Genomic DNA, 12,519 nt, shown 5'->3' on the forward strand with positions numbered 1-12,519 from the left:
CATGGGGCAGACCTTCCAGGCTGCTGTCCCAGCTTCAAACAAATAATTCAGGATCCTCCGTGCTCCCTCCCCTGCCTGATCTCGCCTACATCATCTAAAAGTAGCCAAGAGCCTCCTGCGAGGTATTCGTCAAACTCTCAAGGAGTCTGAAAGTGGTGTGGGCAGAAAGGAAGCACAGAGGGTTGGATTGGGTTATTTTTAACCTTCATCTGACCTATTGGCCCACACTCAAGCTAGCACCTTCAACCCAACAATCTGCAACAGAAAGGAGAAATAAGAGGTCATTAATTTATTACATTGGTGCTTAGGTCAAGAGTTTACCCAAAATCCCAGCCTTCCACCCACCTGGTCTGCTGTCCAGGCTCCAAGCAACTGCTATTGTTATGAGGGATGCTGCCTCCCTAATCCCATCCCTGTTTACTTTTATACAGCCACCTTTTTATTTTTTACAAATGACCTTTTTTGAAGAAAAACCCACTATTTAAGCTCTAGTTATGAATAAGCTACATTGCCTGAGGACCACATGAGGTTAGCCATTGGGCCTCATTGTGGCAAATTAAGTCCAGTATGAAATGATATATCCCAACACTTCTTGAAACCCTAACATGAGGTAGACCATCACGACTTCAGTAAGAGTGAATAGTCTCTTTTTCCAAGTACGTTTTAGCCATGCCTGCTGTTTGCTTCTAATTTGCAGAACAATTCACAGTCCCATGCATGGGTGTTGTTCTTTGCCCTATCGTTCATCTTTGATATTTTCTCTCCTGCTGACCCCGTTGACTGCTGCACCAGTTCATCCATCTTGTGTCCAACGAACAAGAAAAAACAACCATGTTAGAGTTAAGTTAACAGATTCAAAGAACACAATCACCCTTAAGAGCTGGAGGATTTCAAATGAACTTTCCTCAAACTTTTTGCCTGTCCCTTGCATTTTGACTGACTTGGGGAGAGTTGGAGACCGACAGTGGTAGCAGTATTCATATCCGACCATTGGCTCGTGTAGTCACTCTTTACGCTGTGTCCATTCTTATGGGTCAATTTTCCTCAGGATGCATTAACAGAAGTGTGTTTCTGTTGTTTGATGTATCCCATTCATTACTCGTCCCTTGTGACTTTAGGCTGCCAATCTGTATTTTCTAATGTGCTGCACTGTATTATAATTCCATAAATATATAGAACTTATTACGTCAGACCCCTTGCGATTCCTTGTAAGACAGGCACAAGTTTCTGAAAAGTAAAAAAATGTATTTGCCTATTATATAAGACATTAATCTTTATTTATTCTGTAAATACTGTGATTTGGTTATTTTATTAATTTGTGTAGTTCTAAATGCAATTGTATCTGTATGATTTATGTACTTTTATGATTGTTAAATACAACAGTCGAATAAAGCTTTCCTTGACTTGACTTGACATATATGGTTACAAGATACAATTGGTAATACTCTTCTAAAATATCATATAGCTTTTAAGTATGGCGTGGATTTTTTTAGAGCACTTCTTGGCAGTGGTGGCAGGGGCATTAGCCAAATTGCTACCCATTGGCTTTTATGATGTGTCTGCAAGATGCAGATATCACCAACAATTAACCTTAGCAAGAAAGTCACAGTTCAAGCTTCACCCCCTGCCGCCGTTGTACCATGCAAGCAGGTTTTCTGTAACAAAGCAGGCTGGAGTAAAGACCTCCTTGTGATAGCACTTTACTGTGTGGGAAACAAACCACACAGCTGGCTAATGCGTCAAAGTAGTGTTTTTACACTTCAATAGAGACAGAAAACGATGTGCTTCTGTCTGTATTTATTTTCCAAAATCGGAAAAAAAAGTTAGTCTTATTTTTATTAATTCTGCATGCTGTCAGTCACTACTGCCAGGCCAGTACCTGCACACGTTGGTAGCATGAGTCAAAAAGGGACAAGCTTTCCCTAAATAACTGCAAATGTTTACTTGTTTGTACTGTAATGCAACTGTTCTCATATGAGTATTGATGTATTTTTATAGGGTGCAAAAGCCAAAAAGACATTCACATTTAAGTACACATTGATGGGTTACAAATGTTAAAATATACTTGTTGCAACTCAATGTTTTCACAGAGCTCAGAATATCTAGGATAAATACTAGTAAAACGAGTACTAAATAAATATGGATCACTACAGACGGAAGTTAAAAATAATAAACGCAATAGAACCGTAAAACCTAATATTAATTAGGCAGCTGGATAATACAAGCTTATTTTATGTGTTTTATTGCACAGGGCGATGCCACCAGATCTGAGATAGAAGAGGACAAGGCATCTGGTAACTTTGATGAAGATTTGGAAAAGTTCAAGGACTTACGCGCAGCAGGTAGAAACACAAATTCAATATCCTAATGTGGCATATGAACAATATGCTCTTTGTGGCAGAAGGTCCCTTTATGAGATGATTTATGTGTAATAGGATCATTTAAACTTTAGTGTAGCAGTTGCCCAAACGCAGCAATCTGGACACCAAATTTAAAGTTGACCACCTTCCTGCTTGCAATACTTTCTTCACAAATTGGCTTCTGTACTCACAGTGAAAGATGCTTCTGGGTGGGAGGGGGTGGGACAGTGTTGGCATGTTAGCCATGGCTGCACTGTGATCATATATGTGATTTCTGGAGCTAGACCCCCAAAATGGGTATCCATTCGAAAAAAATCAAGAGCACAAATGTCCCGGGCATGCTGTTTTTTTTCTTTCTTCCATTTGAGGGGCATTTGAAAGATTGTATTTCTGGAGCTGTTAAGGTATCAGTGGAAGTACAGCACAGAAAACGACATAGGAGGAAATGACGATGGATGGACTACGCTTCAATAGCAGCCCTGCCACCATCATTCCTGCGATGCTAAGGAAAGGTGTTCCCAAAGGAAAAGCCATTGGAGGATCTGTCATTGGGGCGACCACCAACCACAACCTTGGAAACGGGGTGGAAGATCAGAGAGGGGGACAGATGGAACACCCATAATTTTTTGCCGGATTTCCTGATACCATCCACTTCTAAACAGCACTATAAGAAGCTCTGTGCACTCACTTCCTCCTTCTCCATATTTGGAAAAATGCAAGGAACCAGTCAATTGAATAAGGGTATCAAATTCATTACTCTATCAGGCTTCCATGGAAGAGTCGTGTGGAACAATATCATGCATGGGCCCGATTCACAAAGGTAAACTTCCACTTTTGTGTAAGTTTACTGCTTTTTAGTCTTCACAAAGGTAAACAGAGACCAAAAATCTAACTTTACTAATTTTTGGTATTCACAAAGGTAAGTTACTACTAGTAAAGTTAGACTTTTGGTCCAAGTTTACCTTTGTGAATAACAAAAAGTAATAAAGTTAGACATTTGGTCTAAGTTTACACCTTGGTGAATACCTACAAGTAGTAAAGTTGAACATTTGGTCTAAGTTTACCTTTGTGAATACCGAAATGTATTACAATTACTCAAAAGTGTAAGTTTACTTTTGTGAATCGGACCCGCTATGTTTCCTTGTTTCAGTCCTAAGCACTGCTAGGTCACTTCAAAATGGCATATGGTTCTGCTAACTCTTCTTTTTACACCTAATTAATGCAATCTGTTTTCTATCACTGTTCAAGGTAAGCAGAGAGAGGCTAATCTTAGTTTCCAGGCATAGCTGAACAAACAGTATTCTTCAGAGTTCCAGCTGTCTAAAAGTATACTGTTGGACAGAGATTAGACTTCGAAAACCTAAAGAAAAGAATTGTGCCTTGCCATCAAAATAAAACCAATGAAACAGCCAGGGGATTTCAAGATTGTTTGCCTAGCCCACAGAGCAGGTGTGAACTCAGAACTCACATTCACTGGGAATCGCCTGATTTTCAAGAACATATTTACAACCATACTGTGAAAATGTGCTTCAAGACCCCATAATTAAATGCATTAAGAATGTAGGCTTGCTCCTCAACAAATCCATTCAGTCTTACATTTTTACCAGGCTAAGTTTAGGGCATAGATATAAGCAAGAAAATAACAACATATTACATCACAATCACGTGCATCCACAACTATCTTGTCAAGGAGAGAGATTTTAACCCGTTCGGTGCGTCGGAGGGCCCCCGGCCGTCAGACGTCACAGTGGGTGTGTGCAGAGGACGGCCGGGGGCTGTCCGAAACACACCCACTCCATAAATCACACGCCCAATCCATAAATGACCCGCACCGCGGCGGAATTCGCGCCTCGGTCAACTTGTTAAAAGTTGCAGTACATTGAACTCTGGCTAGATAATATTGGTAAGTATGTAAAGATTCAGGCTCATCATTGCTGTTCTCTAGAGAGACTTTCCACAGCCACACCAGCTCCAAAATACTCTTTTCAAGGAATGCCAGCAAACCAGTACTATTCCTGTACAACTTTCATGGCCAGCGATGTCATGAGGCCCAGAATGTGTAGAACTGGAAATGTAATATCTAGTAGTTAGATCATGTGCCATGAATTCTCACATCTGCTAAAATAACAATTGATGGACAGAATGCAGAACAATACCATACATTCACCCCAGTACAAAGATCTGGGCCTAAATCTACCGTTTTTTTGCTCCCCAGGCCATTCCAGTTTGAACCCAGCCATATGCAAATCAGTCTTGACCCTGCACCCAATGGGAACAGTCCAGCCCGAACTGCCAGGCCAGATCTTCCCTGGACTGGAAAGAAGCATCCTAGGACCGATTTCGGGGTTTCACCCCTCATCAGCCAGGATAGCCTGACTCCAGTGGCATGGAAAGCACGGGACCCACGTCTGGGCATACTTGTCCCACTCGGGGTGACAAATGCAAAAATAACAATTGATGGACAGAATGCAGAACAATATCATACATTCACCCCAGTACAAAGATCTGGGCCTAAATCTATCGTTTTTTTGCTCCCCAGGCCATTCCAGTTTGAACCCAGCCATATGCAAATCAGTCTTGACCCTGCACCCAATGGGAACAGTCCAGCCCGAACTGCCAGGCCAGATCTTCCCTGGACTGGAAAGAAGCATCCTAGGACCGGTTTCAGGGTTTCACCCCTCATCAGCCAGGATAGCTTGACTACAGTGGCATGGAAAGCACGGGACCCACGTCTGGGCATACCTCTCCCACTCGGGGTGACAAATGCAAAAATAACAATTGATGGACAGAATGCAGAACAATATTATACAATCACCCCAGGACAGAGATCTGGGCCTAAATTCATTGTTTGTTTTCTCACCATGCCATTCCAGTTTGAACCCAGCCATATGCAAATCAGTCTTGACCCTGCACCCACATACATCTATCAATCATAGTTCTGAAATCCTTCTGACCTATGATGGTGTAGAATTAAATCTTTTTGACCTGGAAAAGATTAGTCACACAGTCATTCGGTGTTGTCTATAGTAAAGACAATAAGGATTATGGGCCAAAATTAGACTTTGGTAGACAGAGTGTAGGTGGACTGTACGTACTCCAACCTGCTTTCAATCCAAACACCAAATTTAGAGCTAACCGCCGGCCTTGCAGTGAACTCTATTGATTTGTTTGCACCGGCATTACGCCAGTTCATACAAGCCATTTAAAAGTTTGTTGTATGTTCATCCTTGGTGATAAACACTTACAAGCGGGAGCTTGTTTTTGGAAAAGAAATAAAACGAATGGTCCCAACAACCTGGGAGTTTTTCCCCTTTATGTGGGGATATTTTTTTTTATTTATATCCTGGTGGTGACAGACAGTAAAAAAAGCCATCTGACCACCCGCTCTTCATGGAAAAAAGCCTTTAAAACGAAGGCTAAATCATGCATGCCTTTACAACAAAGGCTTTACCGTGAATGCATCTTTACAATGCAAGCCTTTAGCACGCATGATTTTACAACGAATATGCCTTTTTCAACTAATTTTGTTTTAAAGGCATGAATGGTGAAGGCATATGCGTTTTTGCAGGCTCAATTGCGCACAAGTTGAAGGGGAGCATTTTTCTATGTGTTGTTAGATCTTAGACCTCCCCTACCCATACCGCATTTTACTGATAATACAGTGCTTGCACAATACTTGATGCATTGGCTGGCATGGAGGGTCAAGGTCCCGATGCTACCCATGATATTGTTAGCCACACAAGTAGAAGGTCTGTTTGCTCAAGCCCTCTAATACCACGGCTGCGTTAGGATTTATGACATACTTTATCCAGCAGTGGTTGAAGCGAGGTTACCTGTGAGGGATCTGTGCCCAATATAGCGACATGTCTTCTTGTGTAAATAGGCGACGATAAGTGAAGCTTTACTGTTAGGGACGCTCCTCTTTTGTCTCCTGCTTAAGAAGATGTCACAATGTGTGTAAGTGAGAAAACAACACTGGGTGTGGGCTTCCCACAGTAAGGCCAAGCCTCTCTATAGCTAAACAACTACACAGAAGCCAATACTGCAACTTGTGTGTAAGACCATCTCTGAATTCTTCTTGTTCTCTTTGCCAAGTGCACAGTCACATGGCAGAACCATGCATGCAGTCACTGGGCAGAACCACACGTGCAATCTCTGGGCAGAACCTGGGGCAGGATACCGACAATATACTAAAGAATTTTTGATTCACTTTGCAAAGCCTTTTTATTACTTTACCTGATGAGTGGGGGTTACATCAGGGTTCTGTGTGTGTGTTCCTGTTGGTGTGATGTAGAAGTATGCGTGTGTGGACATCTATCGCTGATTTCTTATTTGCAGTGTGGATGTAAAACCATGGTTCTGGCCTTCGGCCGGGCATCTAACTGTCTTGTAAGACCACTCTTCCGACACTGACCTAAACACCTAGTTACACATGTATGAATTATACTCACCATTAAACTTTTATCACACATATGCCTTTACCAAGCGAGCCTTTACAACAAAAATGTAGTTGTAAAGGCATGCGTGGTAAAGGTATATGCGTGGTAAAGGTTTTCATTGTAAAGGCATGCGTGCTAAAGAGGCATGCATTGTAATGACAGTATTATAAAAGCATGTGTTGTTTTGGCATGCGTTTTGTGTCATACAACCACTCTTCATAGGGCACAGTCAGAAGGCTTACCTCTGACAGCCAGTACTCCCTCAGGCCATCGCAGGAAGGTTTATGCCAATTGAGTAACTTTTACTACATCTGCGTAAACCTGGCAGTCAGCCCACTCAACATAGGGTGGGTGGACTGAGAGTTTGGCAGCCAGGGTAGTCCATTACCATTGTGACAGAGTGTCTTGTCTGCCAAACTCAAATCCGGCCCAATTCTCCTGGTCTAAAAGACATCCATTCAATTTCCTTGTCCACCATGGTTGTACTCTGGTGGCACTATGGTAGTCTCACTTGACTCACTTTCAGATGTTCATAAATTGAAATGTAATTAACTGCATGCCCCAACTGCAGAATTGATTATTCGTCTCCACTTAAGAAATGACGTATTCAATACAAACAGAGTTTATATTTCTGTGTGACATCCTCGTCATAGCTTATAATCAGTATTACATTCTTGTCCTGAGGCTGAAGTGGGGGAAACAGCGTTTACATCGCATGCGCTACAACGCTCCGATTATTATTGCGGTCATTACAACGACCGCGTTGTTACAGTGCAAACCATTACATCGCAAGTCGTTTCTATGACATGCTGTAGGGGGCATGCTTATCTAAGAAATAGTATAATTTACTATTCCAACACCTTCCCTACTGTTGCACACGCTGGAGTTGGAATAGTAAATTATGCTATTTCTAAGTCCAGCGTGCCCCCTACAGCAAGTCATAGAAACAAATTGAGATGTAATGGTTTGCATTGTAACAACGCGGTCGTTTTAACGACCGCGTTGTAATCGTATGGAATGTAGCGCAAGCAATGTAAAATCGCATATTCCTGAAGTGATATGATCCAACTATTAAAACTGAGTTTATCAATATCTTCCTGAAATCTATTGACCTTACATGAATTAAGTTTCTGTAATATGTCCAGAGTCAAAAATTATTAGGTAAAAGTAGCTTGTGGCCCGAAAATGAGATTTTACACCTGATTTAGAGTTTGACAGACAGGTTACTCTGTCACAAGGAGGACAGATATTCCTATGCTTTATCACAAGTGCCATAGCATACAATACTCTTGAAATAAGGTGTACTTGATACTCTTATGTTTGTATCTGACTAACACGTCCACCAGTCTCGAAACAAGTCCCTTAACCTATGATTCCCTGGCTGCATTCTCCTGAACTTAGAGAAAGGTCTTCAATGCCTGGCACCTTTTTCTGTTTGTTCTTGGATGGTAAGCATCATTGTGATTAACTAGAATGTACCACTCTTGTAGAGATGAAAATGTGCTCCCTCACTGTGACCCCAAATGGACACCTGGACCCGCGACTGGACCTTCGAGTCAGCATGCCACCTCCCATCATCATGCGCACTGCAGCAACACCAATGCCCACACCAAAGAGCTCACCCTACATGGATTCAGTGCACACCTACGTAGACTCTAGGCGCGAGAGCAATGCATCCCTTGATCCATCCATCTGCGATCAGAAGTCCTTGGTATGTGTTCTCCTTTTACCATTTCTCATAGCTATATGTCAGTTCTTGCAGTCTGTTTTAATATATTTTTTACAAAACACATTATATAACATCATTTCTATAAATCTTCTTTGAAATAATAAAGACATTTTGTGAACTTGCTTTCCTAAGACATAACATAGTAGTTTTCCATGTTTTACGTTTAGCCAAGGGCATAGTTCTTGTTGGTGCAACAGGTGCTGTGGCACCGGGATCCAGTGGTCTGAGGTGCCCACTGAACCCTGATTATTGCTGTATTTCACAGTTTAACCCCTTCCCTGCGGGGCTAATTCCCCCGCTGTGCTGGGGGGAGGGGGGCGCGAGCAGCGCCCCGGTGCACGTGACAAGCTCAGCTCATCACGCAGCACGGTGGCGCTGTGCTCAAGACGAGCTGAGCTCGTCAGAACCACGCCCGTTTCAATAGAACGCTCAGCACAGCGGGGAAATTATCCTCGCGTGTGAGCGCCGCGCGGGTCATGACGAGCTCAGTTCGTCATGAGCACAGCGCAACCGTGCCTAATGATGAGCTCAGCTCGTCATGAGCACGGAAGAGGTTAAACAGCAGAGCCCATTTCCTTCCTTGTACTACGGACTATTATACACTGGCTATGCCCCTGCATTTAGCCCCCTCCAACCATGGGAATTTATACTTGTTTAATACATATCTTTTAGGAGTTTTGAAAAGTTCTGATGTCTAATTTGTAGGCTATGAGTGAAGATGCATGAGGATGCAGTTGTTGGTGATTACTTGACATCTTTTCTAGGATTTATTTATTTATTTATTTGCGGGGTTGTAACACGCTTGAATAAACTCCCGGAGGAGTATCTCTGCGCCTGGGAGCAAGGAAACAAAGACAGAGCAAAAGTAGCATCAGATGGATCTAATGATGATATAATGATAGATGTTATAATAATAGATGATATAATAATAGATATAATAATAGATGATATAATGACTGAGCTTGTCATCTATTGGGCCAAGGAGGCCAAAAGATCAGGTTGCGGGATTGGACTGCATGAGAATAGGCCCTATCCTACATTGGGGCATTGATTGTTGGAATCCTTTTTTGGAGAGGCAGATTTTTAGTTTCTTTTTGTAGGTTGCCAAGTTCTGATTTTTTTTTCAGAGTCAGGTGACATTTTTCCAGATATCCCTTGATGGAAATTGACTTTTTCATCACGGATCTTCTGGTTAAACTAGGCCTCAATGATTGGCTAAGCTATGCTGGATCTTGGGTTTCTCTTCTGGACACAGTTCATGAACAGCGAATGGGGGTACTTTGGACCGATTCCCATCTGCTCTTTGAAGATGATGCAGTGGATTTTAGACATTATTCTTCGGGCCACAGATAGCCAATGCAATTCTTGTAGACCTGGCAGCTGAAGTACGGGACACGTAACCAGACAACAGACAGGGCTGCATTATTGTGTTCTCCCTGTCCTAATACGGAAGGAGTGGCCACATGATCTTTACAGGAGAAGATGATCTGGTACATATCTTCAATCCTCCCTGGCTTCTAAACCCACCGTAAAGTCACCATATTTAGTTTGATAACCCAGCAATTACTCAGCAGAGGGGCCATTACTTTATCAGTGCTGCCAGTTTTGCATCCTTCTGACAAGTTGCATCCGTCAGCCATCTCCCTCCTGTTTTATCATTGGTGCTCTAGTTTAACTACAGTGTGACATTACTGAAGAAATGACAGAGATGCCTGCAGGGACCCAGGGAATAAAAAAAAAGAAACAGCCTCCAAGACTTCAGCCTTTCAGGGAAATGCCCAATAGAATAAATGGACAGTCCGGCGCTGTTAATTTCAGATTGTCCGATATATGTAAATGGCAACTAACAATAATATTTGGTATTGGGGCTCATCGTAGCCAGAACAAGGGGTTTGAGAAACCATGGGCCTTATTTACAAAAGAATGCTGCAGCGCGACACAGTAAGCTCTTTGGCTGCGCCACGCTGCGGCACTTTCAAAGCACAGGGATATGTTATATTTACAACAATATGACACATCCCTGTGCATTCCCCTGTGCTGATGCACAGTCGGCTGCCATGCGCCACGCAGGCACCCTTATGCCATAGTGCAAGGGTGCCTGCATTGCGGGAAGATTGTTTCTGTGCAGAATGGGGTACCTTTGTGGTTCCAACGAAATTGTTCTAAATTCCTTTGTCAACCATACATTTATGTCTGGAACCACCCCAATCACTGTACATTATTGCTCACATTTTGCGCCGTTCTCTTTCCCTGATTCACCAATTGTCACTTGCATCGCCACTTCATGTGTCACTTTCACATTCCCGCACCAAGGTCAATACGGGTTGTTCACGCATTTTAGCTTACAGTGCTGTTATAACTGTATATTTTCTTATTTGATTTTTCCCTTGTTCTCAAATATATGATGCTGTATGCACATTCTAAAAATCTACCAAGAGTCTCCTGGTTTGTCCTCTTTTGCAAAGTTTTTACATACCTAACCGTCCTCCATAACAACACCAGTTGAGATATTGTTGTTTGTTTCATGTACCTACCCGGATCTCAACTAGATCTACGGGTTGCACTCCTGTTGTTCCAGACAAGATTGCTGTAAAATACAGCACCCCTAGAAAGAGGAAAAAACGAGGAGAAATATAAACATTTCTCCTCGTTGCGCCTCGCTAACCCCCTTCCCCCCACCCCCCTCCCCTGAGAGGCATAACGTTATGACGCATTTCCAGGTTTACGAATTCTCGTAAATCTGGAAATGTGGCAGAATACATGGGTGTTGTTTGGGAACGCCCACAGCAACACACGTCACGCTCTTTTCACGCAGTGTTGCGTGAGAAGGGGCCATATTTATAAGGACAGGAAAAGCCACTCAGGGTAGCTTTACGTGTCCTTGTAAATATGGGGCAAGAGGCTGCGCTAGTGGTGCGTCACAAAAAGTGACACAGTGGGGGTGCAAGGGACTTGTAAATAAGCCCCCTAGTGTCTAGATACAGATATCTATGCATGTCAATGCACAGTCAGCATTGTCTGGCAGTGTATCTGTTAATGTCAGAAGTGATCCGGAGATGCAATGAATATGCATGAGCTCTCTTAAGTCTGCTCAAGGCCACGCGCCCTAGGCCTGGGGTCGGGTACAACTCCTCCCCAGTGCTTACTGTACCAATAACCCAACCAGCCTTGCTCTCTCTCAAGCACCAGCAGGCCTGAAAAAAATGTTAAAAAATCTCTGCAGGACCTGCGATGGTTCCTCTCCTCTGCAAATTTGTACAATCACTCAATTAAATCTCAGAGGATTTTAAATTTAGGTGGTATCAGCTTTTTAATAGTCAAGTTTGGTAGAACAGTCAATAACAATATGGATTGCCATTTATGTAGGCAACAAAATAAACTCTACGGCTTAAATAACAAATGGTATTATTAAGCTACTCAATTATATTCATTCTCATGAACTCTGACGGATAGAATCTTGTCAGGCCTGAACCAGTGATATATAGTTTAAAAGAGAATTGTCATTTACAGCAAAGACGGTTCAAATATTTCACCACCTCTAGAGATTTGTGCAAATTAGCAATGTATGGTTATAAATACGCGTACAGCTAGTCTCCAAAGTGTTTTTGTTTCAGTACTGAAGAGCCACTGGATTTTTTTATCATATATTTTGGTGACATTATGTATTGAGTTACATTGTTTTCCTTTTTTGATTTCATATTGTGCACCGAAATAGAATGAAAAATGTCAAGCTCCAAAGCCTTATTTTTCATTTTTTTTTAAAAACACTCTCATCACTCTCATCATAGAGACTTTTTAATGCCCCTATAAGTTTAAAAAACAGCACAAGTTAATGGCCCCGCACCCGATGCGATGTAAGATGGCCGCCTGATGACAGACCTGAGAACGTAACCTGCTTGTCAGTTTTGTGAGTAATCAAGAACAGTACTGTTGTCCTTTGAAAGGGATCCCTGCATCTCTTGGGATAGTAGTACTGTGGTTCCATGTTTCA

The 12,519-nt window shown here is 42.3% G+C and overlaps 1 protein-coding gene across 1 annotated transcript in view; it reads left to right on the plus strand.

The window, feature by feature from the left end:
• LOC144786174 (voltage-dependent T-type calcium channel subunit alpha-1H-like) overlaps positions 1 to 12,519 on the plus strand; it is a 1,055,750-nt gene that overhangs the window by 691,750 nt on the left and 351,481 nt on the right. The window contains exons 13-14 of the mRNA XM_078665169.1: positions 2,252 to 2,342; positions 8,290 to 8,510. Of these exons, the coding sequence (XP_078521295.1) occupies positions 2,252 to 2,342; positions 8,290 to 8,510 (312 nt within the window). The remainder of the gene's footprint in view (positions 1 to 2,251; positions 2,343 to 8,289; positions 8,511 to 12,519) is intronic.

Source organism: Lissotriton helveticus, chromosome 10 (genome assembly GCF_964261635.1).
Source record: "Lissotriton helveticus chromosome 10, aLisHel1.1, whole genome shotgun sequence".
Classification (NCBI taxonomy): Eukaryota; Metazoa; Chordata; class Amphibia; order Caudata; family Salamandridae; genus Lissotriton; species Lissotriton helveticus.